Source organism: Clarias gariepinus, chromosome 3 (genome assembly GCF_024256425.1).
Source record: "Clarias gariepinus isolate MV-2021 ecotype Netherlands chromosome 3, CGAR_prim_01v2, whole genome shotgun sequence".
Lineage (NCBI taxonomy): Eukaryota > Metazoa > Chordata > Actinopteri > Siluriformes > Clariidae > Clarias > Clarias gariepinus.
Window position 1 is genome coordinate 20,158,361 of NC_071102.1, and position 19,804 is coordinate 20,178,164.

The following is a 19,804-nucleotide window of genomic DNA, read 5'->3' on the forward strand; positions in this document are numbered from 1 at the left end:
AGAAGTTAAGGCATTGGACTACTGATCAGAAGGTCCCAGGTTCAAACCTCAGAACCACCAAGTTACCATTGCCATTGGGATTAACCATTACCTGCTCAGATGTATATTAAGATCAAGTGTAATTTGCTCTGGATAAGGGCGTCTGCCAAATGATGTAAAATGACTGAAAGAGCTCGAAGGTTCTACAAAAAAACCCTGCCCTGAACCCCACTTAACCCCTTTGGAATGAACTGTTACCATGGTAATGCTGATGGTTTTGGAATGGCGTTAAATACAGTATATGCATGTAATTATTCTTTTTTAAACATACAGTGTATATGAGATGTCAGGGAGTTAAATGTACAGTAGAGTGAGATGTTCAGCAAGCGCAGATGGGTGTGGTGGTCAGGTATCTGGGGTGTATAGTATACATTTCAAAACCATGCAGATGTTCTTTAATTGTGTTAATGTGGTTTCTGAATAGCGTACACACCCTGTTCAGATTAAATTCGAATGATTCGTCTTGGTTGTTGTTGTTGCCCGTTATGCCTTTTCAAAACTATATGAGGCTCTTTTGCTACAGCTAGTTTACTGGTAGATAACTAACCAGCTAGTTAAATTAGCTAGTAATAATACATGCTCAAATGTGGCCCGGTTGATCAAGACATTGGATTTCTGATTAACCTTCAGCTCGTCAGTTATATAAATGAGATAAAAATATCCATAAAAACGTTACCTTGGTATAAGTACTGTACTATGATAGTTTGATCGTATATAGTAGCATAAGATTATTAACAATACCAATTTACTTACTTGCTAATATAATACACATCCCACACTATGGTACATGGTTCTACAGTGGTACATATTTTGGTACCATTATACTGTCCAAAATAGGTTATACATGTTTATATACTATAATGGTAATATTTCTATAGTGTGGTACCATGTGTGCATGTACTGTAACATAAATAATGAAAAACCACACTCTATATTGAAATTTGTGTTAAAGTTTTTTTTAGTTTTTATTACAATTCGAAACAAACTTAGCAAACTAATTGCTCCTGCTGCACACTATGCTGTTCTGTGTGCACACGATTATAGAGGAACTGCAACATTATACAGCTTGTAAATTAAAATTGTATTTTAAAAAAATCGATTTTGGAGTCGGTGTGGCCATAAATGAATTCTCACCCCAAAGAATAGTGATACATCACTGAATCGATTTTCCCCCCATCAGTATTACTGCCTGTTCTATGCCATACCAGTCATACAGTATGTAATAACATATTATAACATACCCTAATATGGTACAATATGTACAAACTATCGGGTAATGTCTGATGTATCACAATAAGACCACAGAATATTTTGGTTTGTACTTTACTACAGTAAAATTTCTTATGAGTACGTTGTGCTGGATGATGGCGTCTGCTAAACTCCAGTTGTAATGGAGTATGTTTAAAGGTTTGACTAATGATGAAACAATCTGTTATGGAAATCACCGTGTAAATTAGTAATCTGTACGTGAAGTCCAACTTGTCTCCCTGTGACTAATGAGCTTGCGTATCGAGCTTGAGTTAGCGACAAGACAAGGTGATGTTTGCTACCCGGCCCAGGGAACTTTAGTCTTATCTAGAGAGGAGGAGTGTGGCTACACATTTTCATTCCAGTTAAACAGGGGACTCACTTTACAGCTTGTTTAATCAGCTAATCGTGGTCTTCACGACCATAAAGTGTAACTCCAGTTTGCTTAAAATTAGAGCCCACTGCTACAGGCTGTTAAAAATCATTAAGAATGACTGCCATCTCAAATACTGCATATTGGTGTATATTCATAGATTTCTTCTTTATTTCCTGGCAGTTCCTGACGAGGCTCCTGTTATTCAGTTGGTGAAGCCCTCCACCACTACCTCGGTTCTGGTGCAGTGGCAGGTACTGTATGATTGCACTTTTTTAATCCCTACGTCATCCGTTCTAATGAGCTTCAGGATCTATTAAGCGTGCACAGATGCATGTTTACGTGCAGCATTTCAAGCAGACCATTCCAATCTGAGGCGATGTGCTGGCTTGCTGGAGATAATGGTCCGTTAAATCCACGCATTACAGCCATTATCTGTTTAATTATCTGCTTTTCATTGACGAACAGCCTTCTTCGACAGGACGTGCCGAGGGGCTTGTCATGGCTCGCTTGGTATTCGTCCCGCAGCTTTGCATATCGCGGCCACATGAAGTATTGATAACACATTTTCACGAGGAGTCAGACAGGACCGGGATAATTAATACCCACGCACTCTCTAAAGGGATATTAATTAGCAGCCGAAACCTTTCTGAGCTGACTTATGAGGGCGGGCTAGTCTGTCTGACTGGTTGCTTTATCGGGGGGGTCGTCCGCTTGATTACTTTCAACGCCGAGATTTTGTTAATGAGCCACCAGCCCAGAAATAAAACTTCTGCCATCTGCTTCACGGAGCGGCTGGCGCGCTGATAGCACCCTCCCTACCGCCTGCCTGCCTGTCTTATGCGACACCCGCCCCCTCCCACGGACCAGGACTTTAATAGGGAGCACCAGGTCAGCGATGGGAAAGTGACCTTTTAATTTAATCTGCACTGTTGCAGCCACCAAAGGAGGAGAGCGTGAACGGAGTGCTGGTGGGCTACAGGCTGTATTACCGCGAACTCCAGTATGAAAGCGCGCAGCCACAGGAGGCCAAGAAGACCATCAACAGCACTTCAGCACGGGCAGATCTGACAGGTAGGGGTCAGACATCTAAAGTGCTACATACACACGCTGACCTTTGAGGCTAAAACCAGTTTCAAAAACAAGTTCTCAATATCATGAAACATCACGGTTGTAAGATTCGATCTGACAGTTTTATAATTCATTTATTTTGAAAATATTAAGCCATTATTTCATAGTTTGGCGCAAAACTTTTCACATAATAAATAATACTTGATTTATAGCGGCATAGCATTGTGCTTCAGGGTGTGGTGTGGCTGTCTCACAGCTCCAGGATCTCAGGTTTAATCCTGATCTCTAGATCCTAACGTCCACATGGGTTTCATCTGGGTTCTTCTGTCTCTTTGCACCACTTTTAAACACACCGATCGGTGGATTGCTACACTAAAATTTCCCTATATGTTAGTTTGTGAATGTGTGTGTTATTGTTATTGTTATCATATGACCCAGAGTGGATTCCCACCTCACACCCAGTGTTCCTGATCCAACAGCACCCAGATACCCTGGTTATTACTGGTATAATAACTATATAACTATAACATTAACTTTTTTAATGTTTATTTGTATTTTACCATTAAACATAATAGAACAAACCTTTTAAAAAGATTTTAAAATATAAGTAGGTAATGATCCATTGCATTTTTTTATTTTTTTATGTAAGGCATTACAACTTTAAAGGAGAGATCCGTTAAGAGAACACGGATTAGAACTGTATTAATCCGCTGATCAAATTACCTGAGCATTTCCCTTACCTGTGTTCCTGAAACCCAGAGAGACTATTTCTTAGTGAAAATGATCTCATTAGGTCCTTGAGCCACATGCGGCTCTGAGCCCCAAGTACGAGCTCGACGGTCCTGGCACTGAGCATGCCATCGGGCTCCTCACTGTACAGTCAATACGGCGTTTAAATCTCCATCGCCAAATTGGACTCAGTGGTGTTGACAGCATTTAATGCCCAAGTCTGGTGCAGCCAAGCATGAACGCACGTTTAACACTCTTCTCCTTCTTTCAACAGTTAGAGGAAAAGTGAAGTGCAAACTGTTTTTTTTTCTTTCTTTGACCATCCTTTCCATTATTCCTATCTTAAATTATTTGTACCCTCTCCATCTCTCACACTCTCCCTCGTATTGTCATCTCCATGCTCTTTTCTCCTTCCTACTAGGAGCTCAGTACTCTTCAGTGCTCTCTGCATCCTTCAAGCTCTCGTGCGATGATTCCTGAGCAAACTGTCCGCAACTCGGCCACTGTTTCTGCAGCCTTAACAGCTCAGAAGTCCCGAAGTCACATGTTACTGCAAATAAAAAAAAATAAAAAAATGAAAAGAGATGAGACAGTTTGTGACTTTCAGAAGTGTTCTAGTTAAAGTGGTTTTGAAGTGCTGTAATGTAGGGATGCGCCCGACTGCGTTCAGGATGAAAGACAATTTTTAAAGACATGCCATGCTCAGTTATTCATTCATTCATCTCCAGCAACTGCTTTCTGGGCATGAGGTGGGCATCTCACACGCTTTTTTTTTTAAAGAGGAAGTGCACTTGGACATGAGGAGAACAACTTCCAAAACTTCACACAGATTGTAACTGAGCTCCAAATCGAACGCAGCCCCATGGAGCTGTGCGGCAGCAACATTACACTTCACACCAACACGCCGCTCTTACATGAGACGCAGCCCTTAATTTAACCATCTTCTTTAAAAATTGAAACCCCGGCCTTAGAAGCAATACGTTCCAGAAGTCTCATTAGTAGTGTAGTTCAACCAAGCCGATGCGCCCCTCTGTATTGACTGCTGAATCATTAATCATGCAGTCTCTTTGGTTTTTTGCTCTTTTTGCTCTTTGGGGTTCGCTTCGTGTCCATGTAAATGTAAGCACTCTGGGATTTCATCGATCCTGTGAAGAAATCTGATGGGGAAACTCGGGTCAAACAGCAAAACGTACAGCCATGATGAAATATCTCTTTGATTTATATTTCCGTCTTGTCTGATCTTTTAGCACTATATTCCTCATTTATTTCTCTTTTATTCTCTCAACCTGTCAAGCCAAGAGTACTGTGAAGACGGTGAGCAATCCTTCACTGACGGAATTTGAACTCACCCGTAAGTCTTATTCACTCATTCTGCCTAAATGAAAGTGTAAAGGATGTATTTTTACTTATTCTGACAACAGCGAGCTGCGGTGATGATACTCTCTGCATCGAGACGACAAGGCAACCTTGTTATCTTTACTTATAAGGATCTGTCTAGTTGCTGTGTATAAAGAGAGACAGAATTCTGTATCACGACCTAATCATAGTGTTAAGATCTTCCTACTGCAGTCTGTGTAGGTTTCTTAAAATACCATAGCACAATAAATAAACACTCGTCATCGTGCGTCTTTAATTAAACTGTCGATTGTTTTTAAGAGCGTGAGCGCTCATGTATTACTGACTAAACCCTTTAGCTCTATGCTCTAATCCTGAAAATACACTTGTACACATGTATCGTGGTGTTTTGTTAGTGTTGTAAAATGACATTCCTGAATTTGATCCAAAGCTAGTGCGATCTCAGAAAGGTAGAGACTTGAAGGCGCTTCATCAAGAGGTGTATCTAAGTATAATAAAGTACGGGAGTTGACAAAACATCATAGCTAGGTGTAAGTTATTCGAAGTTGGATTGTAGCAGCTTGTATATGGTTCATGTCGAATGCGCTTTTGAAGTTGCTGTGATTGATGTTTTGAGCTCATAACATCAAACATTGGGTGGAGCAAATCTGCTAAAATGACTAAAGCCAACCCTGTGCACTTAATTACTAAATAGTGGGCTCTAATAGATACTAAACCCACGGCTAAATCGAACCTACCACTGAGCCCCCAATGCCATCGTACACTACTGAACAGTGCACTCCAACAGACACTAAACCCATGGCTTAACCCAACCCTGAGCTAAACTAAACTACTGAACACTACTACACTGCCTGTGGTGTGACATTACAGATGTCTATTATCACGCAATTTCCCTCTGTGATTAATAAAGTTCTTTGAATCTTAAATCTAGAGCAGGTTCATAGCTTCTGTAGTCCCAGGGATCCAGGCGACAGGTAAACAGATGAGAAATCACAGCAGGCGTAACAGTCGTGACAGTTCTTAAAGAGTTCTTGACAATTTATAGTGGAGTCATATGAGACTCATAAGTGTGTCTTCAAATTCCGTAGCTACCGCGTAGTCATTTCCCAGGTGATTTAGGGCGTTAGGTGAGCTTTTGGGAAATGTGGGAAATTCATCTGATGAATCTTTGTGACTTTGTTATTAAATGAATATTTTTTTATTTTGTCTTTTATTCCTGTGCTTTGTTTGACAGAGCTGCAGAAATACCAGCGCTACGAAGTTGTGATGACGGCCTACAACATCATCGGCGAGAGTCCTCTTAGCACTCCAGTGGAGGTCTTCGTAGGAGAAGCGGGTAATCATTTGCGTTGACTGTTTAAATCGCCAGGGACCAACCGATTCTTATATTATATTATATTATATTATATTATATTATTAATTATTGTGTTGATTCAGTTTGTATTGCAGTTATAGTGTCATGATTTTATAAATATTTTCAATTTATTATTTTTAATATATTATTTAATATTGTTTATTTTGGATTTTGTTACAATTTCAGTCAGTGATGTGTACAGTATTTGTACACCGGCACGATTTTTCTCCCATCTCTTCTGCTTTGTGTTTAACAACATTTTCACTTTTAACATCTGATTAACACAAACATTCTTGGTTTTTTTTAGCAGTAAGTGCTTTAAAAATAAAAGAAGAAGGTGAACACAGTAAAAATAAAAAAATAAAAAACTGGGAAAACTTTAAATACCCAAATCAGTTTAGTTTATAGGTATCTTGTTCTTGTCAAAACGTCTGCTGAAAATGAAATGTTTTTGTGTGCCGGCGTTTCTGCTGTTAAACATCCACGAGATCACGGGTACGAGTCAAACTATCAAACAATGAAGATGAGATTTATAAATAACCTCAGAGTGGTGAGTCAGTCAGTCAGCAGCTAAATGCAAATACACTTCATTTCTCAGTCTGAATAAGACTGACAGCTATAACGCAGGAGGGAGGAACTAATACATACAGTACAGGACGTGATGTTTTTCGTCTGAGAATAGAAAGAGGTGTTCTGGAAAACAGGTTCATTTGTCAATATAGGAGTTGTTTTTTTGTAGATGAAAGAAAGGTAATCGTTCGCTCTTCATGTTCATTCATGGTCGTGAGTCGGTTTTACTAAATTGGCTTTTAAAAAGAGCAAGTTGTTTACAAATGGCCCATGTACAGAAGAAACTCTCCTGCTGCTCAGACTCTTCAGTGAAAACACCGGGGGGCTTTAAGGGGCTCAATGACGGCCAGGTTTAGAGAACGAAGTCGTGGGATGCTGAAATTCACAGCTTGCGGGACAGGCTTGCAGACGGGTTTGTGGAGCGAGTTAAAGAGCGTGCTGGCTAGAGGCTGCTTCTTCACTATCTACTTTTCTTTGACGTTGCATTTCACTGCTGCAAGCTCGACCTTGCACAAATGGATATTTTGTCAGGCAGAACAAGATTATGTGGATGCCACTTTCAGCTGATTTTTTTCTTTACTAACTTAGACATGTACACACACAGACATATATATGCACACACACACACAGACCCACACATGTGCGTGCAGACACTCGCTCACACCTAGACTACCTCTGCGTTTTAAGAGAGACTCTGACTTTCATGCTAGTGATCCCACCACTGAGCAGTAATATATCTAAGCATAAAATATTACCCTTTTCCATTGCTCTGGCATTTCAATCGAAAAGAAATGAAGTGCTGGATTTGAGTGCTCTTCAAATTCGACCCGACTCGCCTCGTCGCTAAAAACAGCCAATGTTCAGTGCAATTATTCGCCGTGCAATATTCCATTTGCCTGGCAGAAAGCTGAACCCCGAGCAGCTTTCCGTATCTAATGAGCCGCCAAACAGCAGGACAGGACAGGACACGGCGACGTCACAACCCACCATGAGAAACCAGACTCTAATTGCTGCACCGCATTATGGGTTAGGATTTACAAAAAGGCTCTGTTCGGTGCCGACTCGGCCATTCACGTCTTCAAATCTGAGTCTCTGATTTAAGCTTACAGTTGGAAAAAAAATTAAAATCCTCTGGCTGATAGTAAGACGCATTAGCGCTTCAGTTGGATGCCTCGCTCACGAATATCGAACACCGCTAATTTTCTATAAAGCTCAGGTTTTGATTTAATCCTGAATATCACGGCAGGCAAAAACATGCTTTTGTAAACTCGCTGGTGTCGAGGGCATTTTTGGGCATGCTACCCGGGCAGAGCACTCTGCATTATCGCCGCCATCCATAAACCTGATCAGAATGTGGAAACAGGAGGCGATTGTTATTGAGAGCAGTTTTGACGTTTGACGTTTCCTTTCCTGCACTTCTTTCAGCTCTCATAAGAGGCTTAATGAAGCAGTAAATATGAATCTGTCATGAGAAATTCAAGCAGCTGGCGGAGCTGCACAGGGTTAACCACATCAGGTTATTAACAGCATCATTAGAGGGGGTCAGGCAGGGAGATTACTCCCAGCAGAAGGAACGGAGATGGCCAAACAAATAGACAAATTTCCCAATGATTAATTTTTGGCACCACTCAAAGGGGGGGTGCCTAGGTTCTTTGTATATATACTGTATATATTTGCAAACAGGTAGCATTGTATGGCTAGAATTGTAAGTGTCGGACCACACGTCAGGAGCTCGGGCACAGAGTCACCCAGCAGACAAGACGAGGGGGAGAAACAGCATTGCAGACTTCCTTTTAGTATATATATTTATACGAGGGACGTTCAAGTCAGACCGGTAATTGTGAGGAAATTTCTTGTAAAGAAATTTCCTGTAGGAGTAAAAAGCGTTTGACATTTACAGACGACTTTAAGAACAGTTAAGTAATGAGAATCTGAGCTGCAGAAAAACATTTGAACGTTACAAACGCTTTAAAGAAGACCGTACGTCCATGAATGACACGATCCCGGCCGAGGTGGCTCGGAGCCTCATTCCCTGTACAGTCCTGACCTCACTCCAAGACATTGCTCCAAGACAAGAGCTTTACCTTGATGGTGTCCAAGCTCTAATGAGACACTGGAATAAGTGCAAGAGTTTTTCCTCTTAGTCTTTACACTGTGTTCTGTAATTCTACAATCAGAAGTCCCGGTTTGAATTGAACGCCCCTATTACAAAATTTAATTTATGCATTAATGTCAACAGTCCTAATTCCTAATGTGTGTGTGTGTGTGTGTGCTATTTTTAGTTAATATTCATTTTGGTAGCTGGGCTTAAGATTGGGGTTTGAGTTTTAGGTGTATATTGTACATACTGTAGCTTTGCTCTACTGCTCCCATGATGAATGCATTGCCTGCACTGTTTTAACAACAGGATGTATTTTTCATGTGGTTCATATGACTATGTGAGCAGGTCACTTCATTTGCATATGCAAATGAGAGCCTTGTGCGTAGGTGTGGCTTGAACCGCCTACATGGAAGCCTCAAAGTTGAAAAAATATTTTTTCCCTGATTATATTACAGTAGAACCAAAGGATTTTTAAATCATGTTTGAAATGTGGATGAAACTTTTCCATGATAATGGGAACAAGATTTCTGAATCACTGCGTTCAGCTAGAGACCTGGTGACCTCTGACCTCTGACCAGGAAAAACACCAGGAAAGCATCACCTCAACTTCAGGATGCTTTTCTCAACTCATACTATTAATGACACTGACTACACAGTTTGCTGGTTTTGCATTTACGGTATAAAGTACACTTTATCTGACCTGGACTAATAGCTTTAACATCTTTTATGGTGCACTAAAACCGTGTGACTCACTGGTTATTTCATCATCATCATTACTGTACACAATCAAGTGTTTCTGTAGAAGGAATCGAACCGAACACACCGGCATGTTTCAGTTTTCCTTTGGTGCTAACGGCCTGACTGATGCAATATTTCTCTAGTTTTGATCAGCTTAGAGATCAGTGTGGAATGCAGCTCGGTTTGTCAGTGTGATCCGTGTTCCTGGAGTGCTTGTTAGTTCTCACACCCCTCAGCCCATCTGGAGATGAAACTGAAATGAAACTTTTTTTTTTTTCTTTTTTCGGTGAATCCGTCTTAGCTTTCAGCTCGTGAGTGTAAGTGTGTTTTCTGAAGTAAGCACAGGTCGATAAGCGTGCCGGTGCCGGGACGTCGTATCGTGGGTGGTGAATGTGGGTTGTGTGTTTATATTATTTCCTCTCTTGGTCTCTCAGCTCCCTCGGTGGCACCGCAGAATATCCAGGTCAACACAGTGTCGTCCACCCAGCTGGAGGTGCAGTGGGAGCCGCCCCCTGTGGAAACGCAGAACGGCATCATCCAGGGCTACAAGGTCATCATTTCTCCTCCTCCTCCTTTTTTTCCTTTTTAAAAAAACAAAAAACTGATCTGATTCTCGATCTCTTTCATTTCCATCTCTCTGCGGATGAGAAATAACCAGAATAAATCCTCTTTCAGTCTTCACTTTTATACCGCACAGTAATGGATAATCATGTCCGACGGTGTCTTTAAAAGATCCGTTCATTTGGACCATGAAATAATAATGCCCGGTCAGGGGTTAAGTAGATCCTTCCTGAAAAATGCATGACACCGGGACAGAGACTGTAAAGGGGAAGCCGTGCATGAATACAGCACAACTGTTTTTTTTTTCCCACTTTCCTGACACTTTTTTCTCTTTATTGAATATGTGCATACTGCAATATCTGCCATCTTTTAGGAAGCAGCAGCGAACCGTGGCTTAGAATGGAATGGAATGCAAAGACAGCTTTCTGATTGCATCTATCACATTTTGGTTAAATAAATAAATAAATTCATTTCCACTTGCGTTACTTTGCTTTCAGATTCTCTACTGGGAGATGGACAACCAGAACGAGACGGAAAAGATGAAGATCCACTTTCTGCCCGAGACAAGTTTGCGGCTGAAAAACCTAACCAGCTACACCTACTACATGGTCAAGCTGTCTGCCTTCAACGCGGCAGGAGATGGTCCGCTCAGTGAGCCCAGGAGGGGGCGCACTCTTCAGTCAGGTCAGCATCGCATCACGTCACTTCACCTTCTCTAACTTCATGCATCTAGCATGATCACTTGAGTGGGTTGAACAAGCTAACAGCAGCCAAACCACGACAATAAAGAAACAATAAAATCAGGTCGGTTTCATTTCACTGGAATAACGTGCTGCGTGTTAAATCATGTTCTCTGTGACTGTTGTCACTAACGGGGAATCGTTTGACCTGAGGCTGTCGTTCATTGCGATGGCAGTGATCTACAATCGCCCAATGAGTCATCTACAAGAGAAAAAACAAAACACACACACACAGTTCAGATTTTATTCCACTGGTCTGGATGTGACCTCATTAGCACAAGCCATGGAAACACCGCGGCTCGTACTCTGGTTGACATTTCCCAAAGCAACAGGGAGCGCACGCTGAACAGAGAACACGGAGGCGACAAATGTTGTGAATTAATTGTACGGAGAGTAAAAAACCTGTGGTCGCCTTTATTGCTTTCCTTAACATGGTGTATCTGTTTGGGCTCATTTTCATTATAGTTCAGCACGCACCAAAGATTAGCTTTTTTTCTGCTCTTTCTCTTACTCTGTGTCTCTCCTTCTTGTTTTCCTTTAGCCCCCAGTGCTCCTAGCTTTATTACTTTCTCCGAAATCACCAGCGCTACCCTGAACGTGTCGTGGGGATTTCCTGTGTCGCCGAACGGCGTGGTGGAGGGCTACAGGGTGGTGTACGAGCCCACCGCTCCTATCCACGGTACGCCCTTCGTCCTGCTACGATCCAGAAGCAGTACACGCTCATTTTTTAACAACATGTTTTTGTCATTAATTTAGCTGCTTTTATCGTTATGATTATTCACAGCACAGTAAACAGAACAGATGCCAGCCGTTGTGTACACCTCTGAGTTACTGATCAAGTGCCAACCAGCCCTCAGGGGACCATAGTTCTTTAGGTTTTCTCACATAAATTATAATTGGCTCATAAACAGCATCTTGTTGCTGAAACTCATTACAAAGCCACTGTTCCAGTTCTGTCATGTGTTTTTTTACCTTCACTGTATCCTGCAGCTGAAAAATTATGATAATTGCTTTTTAACATTCACAGAATGAGTTCATTGTAATCCATAGGTTACGGTAATATAAATGTGTGTGTGTGTGTGTAGGCATAAGTAAAGTGGTGACAGTGGACATCCGGGGGAGCTGGCAGCGCTGGTTAAAGGTGCGAGACCTGTCGAAGGGGGTGACCTACTGCTTTCGCGTGCAAGCCAAAACCATCAGCTACGGCCCTGAGGCCGAGGCCAACATCACAGCGGGACCCGTGCAAGGTGTGCGAGTCGTGAGCAGACAACAAATCACACTGCGCCAGGCAGCTTAACACGGCACACAATGCATACAGTAACATGTCTGCAGCAGGGCTGAAAGAAATGCTTAATTGAGCGCGAGTCGATAGGTGACAGAAGTGTAAGTGCAAGGGTCAGAACGTTCAAGGCTTCATTTCATGCTCTGGTTAACTTTGTCCATACAACAATCGCACGTGGTCGTTAACTCTTATCTGCAGTGACAGTCTGAAATACATTTGAGAGCAGCTTCTATTTAGGTTTAACTGTGTATCGACATGTTAAAGCAAAAAAAAAGAAACGAAACAGGTTGTTACAGAGCTGAGGAATCTATTTTTTTTTTCTCTTTTTTTTTTTTTTTAAATGCAGGATCTCCAGGATCTCCTCTCAAAACCTCAGTCAGTAAGTCTGCCTCTGGCCTGACCATCGACTGGATACCTGGAGACACGGGAGGCGGCCGCGTGACAGGCTACGTCATCGAGGCACGCCCTTCAGGTGTGTACCTGTACTCATCAGGCAAATGTCGCGCGCAGCAGATTATAGGCTTGGGTTCGTTTTACATGTCTGATGCAAACGAGTAGCAACAGCTTGCCTCAGAACTATACAGAATAAGCAGCTAATAATGTTTTAATTACACAGCATTTACTTATATCTGTTCTCATCCGGTTTCATAATTATACAAAATGTACTGCATCGTACTGCACCAGGGCCGAGCAGACAAATGTCTGAGACTCTGCACCGCATGGCGTTTCTTTGTCCGTGACTGTGGCTTTGTCCTGCAGATGAAGGATTGTGGGACACCTTTGTCAGGCACCTGCCCCCCTCCAGCACCTCCCACACTGTGAGTCTGGAGCGACTGCGTCATGGAGTCAGCTACCAGTTCAGAGTGCTGGCCGTCAACGAGTTCGGCTACGGTGAACCAAGTGCGCCCTCTGCTGCCATGTCGGGTAAATACGCCTTCCTCTCCTCTCACTACTCATGGAGTGAGGTCTAATCAACAGGCTTTTCATTCTCATGCTGGTTTGTTTATTCAAGTTGAATATATCTAGAAAGCCATTTAAACCTGGAGTTTTCCCCGAGTCTGATCATTTCTCTTTGCACTCATTAGTGTTTGATTTATAAACTTCCTGAAATCCAGCCTGAAACTTAATGCACTTTAAAAGATTTCAAGAAGACATCAGCTGCAGCTAGGTCACGGTCAGGTTAATCATTAATTATTTGATAATGTAGATGTTTGTTTTCATTGTGACACTATTGTTGTATGTCCACATGAACTGTGCACTGATTATCAGCAGTGATAAGGCGACCAACACTGCAGGTGTGCTCCTGTGCAAAACAAAAATAATAATGTTTTTGCTTAACAAGTCATGCTTATCACATGGCTGATCAGAATTATTTAAGAAGGTGTCTAAGTCAAACTGGGATTTTTCTGGGAAAAGAACTGGGAGATATGAGGGTAAGCACTAGTGCTTGGATACCATATCAAGGTAGAAATTTTTCAAGTACGCCAAAGCCATGATCAGACGGCCTGCTTTATGTCCGAAACACTAGCCTCCAAGGAACTCCTTTACTGGCACATTGAAATGGTTCGGATCAAGGTCAGGATTTTAAGGAGGATGTGACAATAACTCCTAGGAGAGTTCCTGTAATGAGCGATGCAAAGTGGGCAGTGTGAGGTTGTGCAAAAAAAGGGCCATTAAAGGAGTTCCTGGGAGGTTGGTGTTTTGGGCATGAAGCAGGCAGTCCGATCACAGCTCCGGCGTACTTGAGAAAACTTTCTACCTTTCCAAGCACCAGTGAAACACAGGGATAAGTGCATTAGTGTATCAGGGGATTATATAGAGAATATTTACTCTCAGGACTGTGTTCTGTTATTCTAGTCCCTATGCAGAGGTTCCTACCAGGATTGAGAACCAAAATTTTCTGAAATATGGTCTGCTGTGTCCTAGTCCTGGTTTGACTTAAACACCCCTTGTTGATGTGTAACTGTGGGTTTTATGACTGAATGGAGGACTATCAGGGTGGTTTGCTGTCTGGCTGAAAGATTTCGTCATGGCACCTCAGCAGACAGTAACAGACAGCCCCCCTTTTTTTTTTGTTCTATTTTATTCTTAGCTACAGTCACTCACAGAGTTGATACTGCTCCCTGTTGAGTCTGATAATCACAAGTGTTAACACACTTCTTTTCTGAGAATGAGAATCGCTCCACAGTCTGATAAGGTTCAATACTAAGCGTAAGAATAGCTCAGGTTCTGATCTTTTGATCATCTGATAATTCTAACTACTGAGAACAAGAATCACTCAGAGACTAAAAGGCACATGGGCCGTCCTAATGCAACATTTGGCCGGTCAGATCTGGTGAAGATGACGCAACGAGTTTTGTCTTGTGCGTTTACAAATGTCCACTACTGTTACTATACTTATGCTGCCCGGGAGGAAGCTACGTACATACTGTATCATTCATATAAAACAGTGGGTGGAGACCTGATTCTAGGTAGTAGTAGAAGTAGTTCAAGACTTTAGTGTGTCCAGGACAGAGACATGACCTCAACCCTTATTCCAGGTATAACACACATTACTGTGTTTTTTGAGAACCAGAATTTTATGGAATATGGTCTGCTGTGTCCTCATGATCTGTTTGTGCTGGACTGCAGTTCTGGTCCAGTAGGTTGCTGGCATTGAGGAATCCTCTACAAAACCAGATGAACCCATGATCTGTCGAGCCAGAATGTTGCACTGGACAGTAAATCGACCATCTGTTCACAAACAGATCCACTTTCCTCTGGAACACATTAGCTAAATTACCTCTTTGTAAATTTGCTCGTCCTCAGATCCAAATTTAGATCCAATTTAAATTTCCTAATAGGGAATAGCTCTATAGACAGAAGGTATGACAAAACCTGTCCATCTGTCCACATTGACACTGACTGTCTTAGGTGTTCCTGAAAATATTCTAGCTTGAATCTTAAGCTTAATGCTGACTTTAAGACTTGATATGGACTTCAGTTTTACTCTCTTCAGATTCTTTGAAGTAAGAAAAAAAAACATGTACTGGGATAACACCTCTGCACCCGACTGCGAACATTCCACTGAGCTTTCAGCCAACATCGAAATGGCTGCAGAACAACACACTCAGTTTCACCTCAGGAGCTGCACATGATCGAACCCTCGCCAGACATGGAAGTATAAATGTGTAGCCGCTTGCAATTTCATGAGAGCGTCAATTCGGCTATATAACACTCAAGGTCATACTACGCACCAGTGCTCTAATCTGAGGTACTGCTTGTTAATTAGTGATTTCTGAGGCTGGTGACTCTAAATGAACTTCTCCTCTGCAGCAGAGCTCAGTTTTGGTCTTGCTGTCCTGGGAAGGTCTTCATGAGAGACAGTTTCTCCAGGTCCAGGTTTTGGGGTCATATCCCGAATAGCAGTAAATAGAAAGCTAGTGCAATATGTAGGGTGTACAATCCACCTTATTCCACACACCAAGTAGTGCCCTTGATCAGGGGTTAGAGATGGATTTGGGATTCAGCCTTGTGTTAGAAGCGGGTTAGCTTTGTAGCTAAGCATTCGTCGTGAACAGAACGACACGGACAGTTCAGAGACGATTCAGAACGACTTAGAAGTGATTAGTGCAGAGACGGCGTGTTGTTTAAGACGACATAACGTTATCAGATGTGTGTTCTTACTGAAAGTGCTTCTGTGACTGGTTGTGAATGTGGGTTTTGTCAGACAGCTGCTCTCTCCTCAGTACTGCGGACCGTACAGACCTACACTCACCCACACGGAGACACACAGTTAGTGTCATTAACCACTGGACAACACCTGGGACACGCCCACTCATACACAGAGTTACACATTACAGTGCTGTTATTGTCTATTATCAGCACTAGTGGAATAACGCCTCTCGTCCAATCAGATTAGTCAGTATTAATTAACTGTTGTGTAATAATTCATACGGCTGTCTCTTTTTTCAAAGAATGCAAACGAACCAAACCTTATGCTGCTGAACACATCTTCAAAGGAGACAAGTGATACTTTTTATGTGATCGTAAAATCTGTGACATTTGTCCAACTCATTGCCTGCTGTTTAAGGTGTCCGTCCAGCAGATACACACACAGTTGCACTGCAGACACCCTTTGGTTAGTAGCACAAAGTTTGAATTCTATAATAATTCAAAATAAGCGCTATGGTCTGTGGATTTTCTCTGTAGTCTGTTTTTATAGTGAAGACGTTCCAGGCTGAACATTTGGCCAAACTGTTTTTTAGATGCCACTCACACTGTGTGAGTTAACCATGTATAGAGTTTTGTCCATTATATCTATGGGATACCTCACCTGGTTAGTTTCATTCTGTATTAATAAACCAACAAATAAACATTATGCACCTTCCACCCAATGACATCATGATTAGTTATAGTTTTGTGCTCTCCGGCCGAGGAGGTCACTTGCTGTAGATTTTCTTTTAATCATCCATAGAAAACATAACACTGGATAAAAGTGTTCACACTAAATCATTAGTGAAGTTTAACCGGCATTCACAATGTGACTCATACAGTCTAATATTATCCAGGGACATTTGTCAGCATATGGGTGGACATTGGTTTCATAAAGAAAAGAGTATTTTCAAGTCTTTATTTTGAAATATCCATGTATTTTCTTTGACAAAATCACCCAGGGAAATGCAGTGCAGCCATTTAACATCAGGAGTGGCTTATCATATTTATTGCTTGTCAAGCGAGTAAAAGAAAACAGTTATTTTGTCAGGAATTCATTACACACTCCATGTGAGATGGTGAGTTTATCAGGAGATTGTAGATTAAAATTTACTCCTTCTAGTCCATCTGTTGGTAGACACGTTTATTCAGTGCCTCTCCACGCCATCCATCAAGGCAAAGGGACCACCAGAGGAGCCCTGGAGATAGTGGAGCAGTGGAGGTAGAGGACTGTACTAATCTGGTGCTAATGTGAGTGTCTCAGGTCAGCAGTGTTAATGTAACAGCTGGATTGAGAACAGTGTACTGACCAACTGTTAGCCAACAGCGTTTCTCCAACCAAATGGAATCATCCAGATTAGAGATACAATGTGCGTTTACATAATCAGAATGTAACATTACATTACCTAATCAGAATGTAACATTTTTTGACATGCATAGCTGGAAAAATAGCAGAAGAAAAAGAAGAAGAGGAAGAAGTTAAGTTTAGTCTTCTCATCTTTTCCTGATGAATCCCGCCTTCTGTGTTATGATTGGTACCATATACTGTAGGGGTATAATGTCCCGGTGCTGTTATCAGCACTCATGAAATGGCTCCTGTCCAATCAGGTTACTCAGGCGAAAACTGTTATATAATAATTCATACGGCTGTCTCTTTCATCAGAGAACACGAACAAACCAATCCTTATGTCTTTAAATTACTTTTATGTGATCGACTTTAATTCTAGTGTGAAATCAGTCACATTTGTCTGACTCTTTACCTGCTGTTTGAATTGTCTGTCCAGACACCCTATGGTGAGTATCACACACTCTGAGGTGCTCACATGATGCACTTTTATTTAGATCGGATTATTATTATTATTTTTGGGATATTAGGGTCCATTTAAATGCCTCTACTGACACTGATAAAGGGGTAGAGGATGACTTGAATAATAAGGGCATGGAAAAAGTGAGCTATAGTTTCTGTAATTATACAGTTGCAAGGTGGGGCAATACGTTGCAGCATAGAGTGGTTGAAGAACGAACAATATATATGTGGTGTAAACCTGATACACACATATCAGAGTCATGTAAACTTACTTTTACCGTAAACTTTTAGGGACACAATCTTTTGTGGTTCATTCGTTCATTCATTCCCTGATTTAAATTTAAGTCATGAGGTGTACATACTGTCAAATGTTCTTTGTGCAGCAACATAAAGAACCTCAACTTCTGTGTATGCATCAAAGCCTGAAGGGTTGTCTAAGAGGGTCATGAATCTCCAGACTGAACCTTTCATACCGCAGGCATCATCATCTACCTCTGAGCCCTTGTCAGTTCGTCTCAGCGTTGTTGTCAAGCAGTCAGTCAGACCTTGTCAGGAGATGTGTCTTTAGATCGTTGGCATATCTGGGCCACTTTCACTCCGGCTCTCTCAGGTAAAAAGCTTGAGCGAGAGGAGAATTACACCCCAACACAGCATCTTCTCTACCGCTTCTCTGCATCCTGGCAGCAATTCCCATGACTAATTTCACTAGGAAATAAAATGTGAAACCATCTGCTGAAGGTGACTTCCATTTAAGCTGTAGTGGAACAGACAGCTTTAGGAAATGTGTTCTTCTGGGAGGGCCCGTTATCAGGAGTTTCGGGTTTGATGGTGGAGTTGATGGCGTGTTGATATCTGGGAACTTTTCGTCTGACTGTGTAGTAGAGATACCGGTTTTAGGTCTGAGTCTCGCTTATAGCCATAAAATAACTGAGAAAATAAAAGCTGTATGAAAGACCAGGGTTACAGTAGTCTGTTCGAGATAATCAGCTTACTTACAGAAACGGAGATCAGTCATGCGTTTTACAGCGTCAGCAGCGGCTTATGACCGCAGACGTTAGTGTTGCATGAAAACATTAATTATGACAAAACGGATCCAACAAATGAAGTCCAGAGGCTAAGACACAATTTCTCGTTGAGATATGAGAGCATGAAGTCATCCAGCAAACAGTCTACAGGCTCATTATAAATGGTATTATTATTAATAAGCGGATTTGCCAGGTTTCAGCCAAAATTCATAAACCACATAAAAGATTTAAAACTAGCTCAAAATATTCTGACATTTGGGGGAAAAAAACATTTATCTTCCTTATCTGTCTTTGCCTGGGCGACATTATCTACTATATAGCTCTGCTTTCAGCTTTTGCAGTATACCTTACAATGGAAATGCTTCTGTACATCATACTGTACCCGCACACTTCGAATTATTTTTTTTATTTATTTATGACTTGGTGGCCATAGAATAATTCAAATTAACCCGTACAATTTGGAAAACCTACGGAGCCCCCCAGGATCATGTGGTTAAAAAATAACAAACTAAACAAACCACTGATTGATTTACCGAAAGCGGTTTAGTAATCAGTGCGCACGGTTTGTTGAGTTTGTTAAACCACATGACCCGTGGGGGGCGCTGTTAAAACCTGTCCTTAACTGTACTGTCTAATGCTCATCCCTTCCACATGGAACAGTGTGATCCCTCCCCAACAGACCTACAGTGAATTAGTGCTTGTTGCAGTTCCCATTTTTATCAGTAGATGCTGTGATAAATCTACAAAGCTAACTAAGGCAGTGTTTAAGTTATCTCAAGGGAGGCAATCAAATTACTATGAGGATGAGTCAAAAATTATCCGCTTTCTGGCTGTAGAATTAATATTTATTAACTTATTTAAATTAACTAGACAAGACAAATACAGAATTTTTTCGACATAATGTCCTTGCTTTTTATTACACTTTGTCTGTCTGTCCAAAAGCTCTCATATTCCCTCATTCAAAATCTTTTAGTTTGAGCTGTGAGCCACAAATGCACTGCACATCAGAAGTGATTCTTCGTCCTCATAGCTCTGCTTTCAGGGGACCGAACAGGTCAAAGTCTGATGGAGCGACTATAGCGAGGATGATTTAACACCTCAGAACCAAGTTTTTTTG

At 41.6% G+C, this 19,804-nt stretch overlaps 1 protein-coding gene across 2 annotated transcripts in view; it reads left to right on the forward strand.

Annotated features, from left to right (window-relative positions):
• sdk1a (sidekick cell adhesion molecule 1a) overlaps positions 1–19,804 on the forward strand; it is a 259,525-nt gene that overhangs the window by 234,002 nt on the left and 5,719 nt on the right. For both annotated transcript variants that reach the window (XM_053492399.1, XM_053492401.1), the window contains exons 32-41: positions 1,844–1,914; positions 2,599–2,734; positions 4,755–4,811; positions 6,051–6,152; positions 10,014–10,129; positions 10,638–10,824; positions 11,422–11,559; positions 11,966–12,127; positions 12,509–12,634; positions 12,922–13,086. In XM_053492399.1, coding sequence (XP_053348374.1) covers positions 1,844–1,914; positions 2,599–2,734; positions 4,755–4,811; positions 6,051–6,152; positions 10,014–10,129; positions 10,638–10,824; positions 11,422–11,559; positions 11,966–12,127; positions 12,509–12,634; positions 12,922–13,086 — 1,260 coding nt within the window. The remainder of the gene's footprint in view (positions 1–1,843; positions 1,915–2,598; positions 2,735–4,754; positions 4,812–6,050; positions 6,153–10,013; positions 10,130–10,637; positions 10,825–11,421; positions 11,560–11,965; positions 12,128–12,508; positions 12,635–12,921; positions 13,087–19,804) is intronic.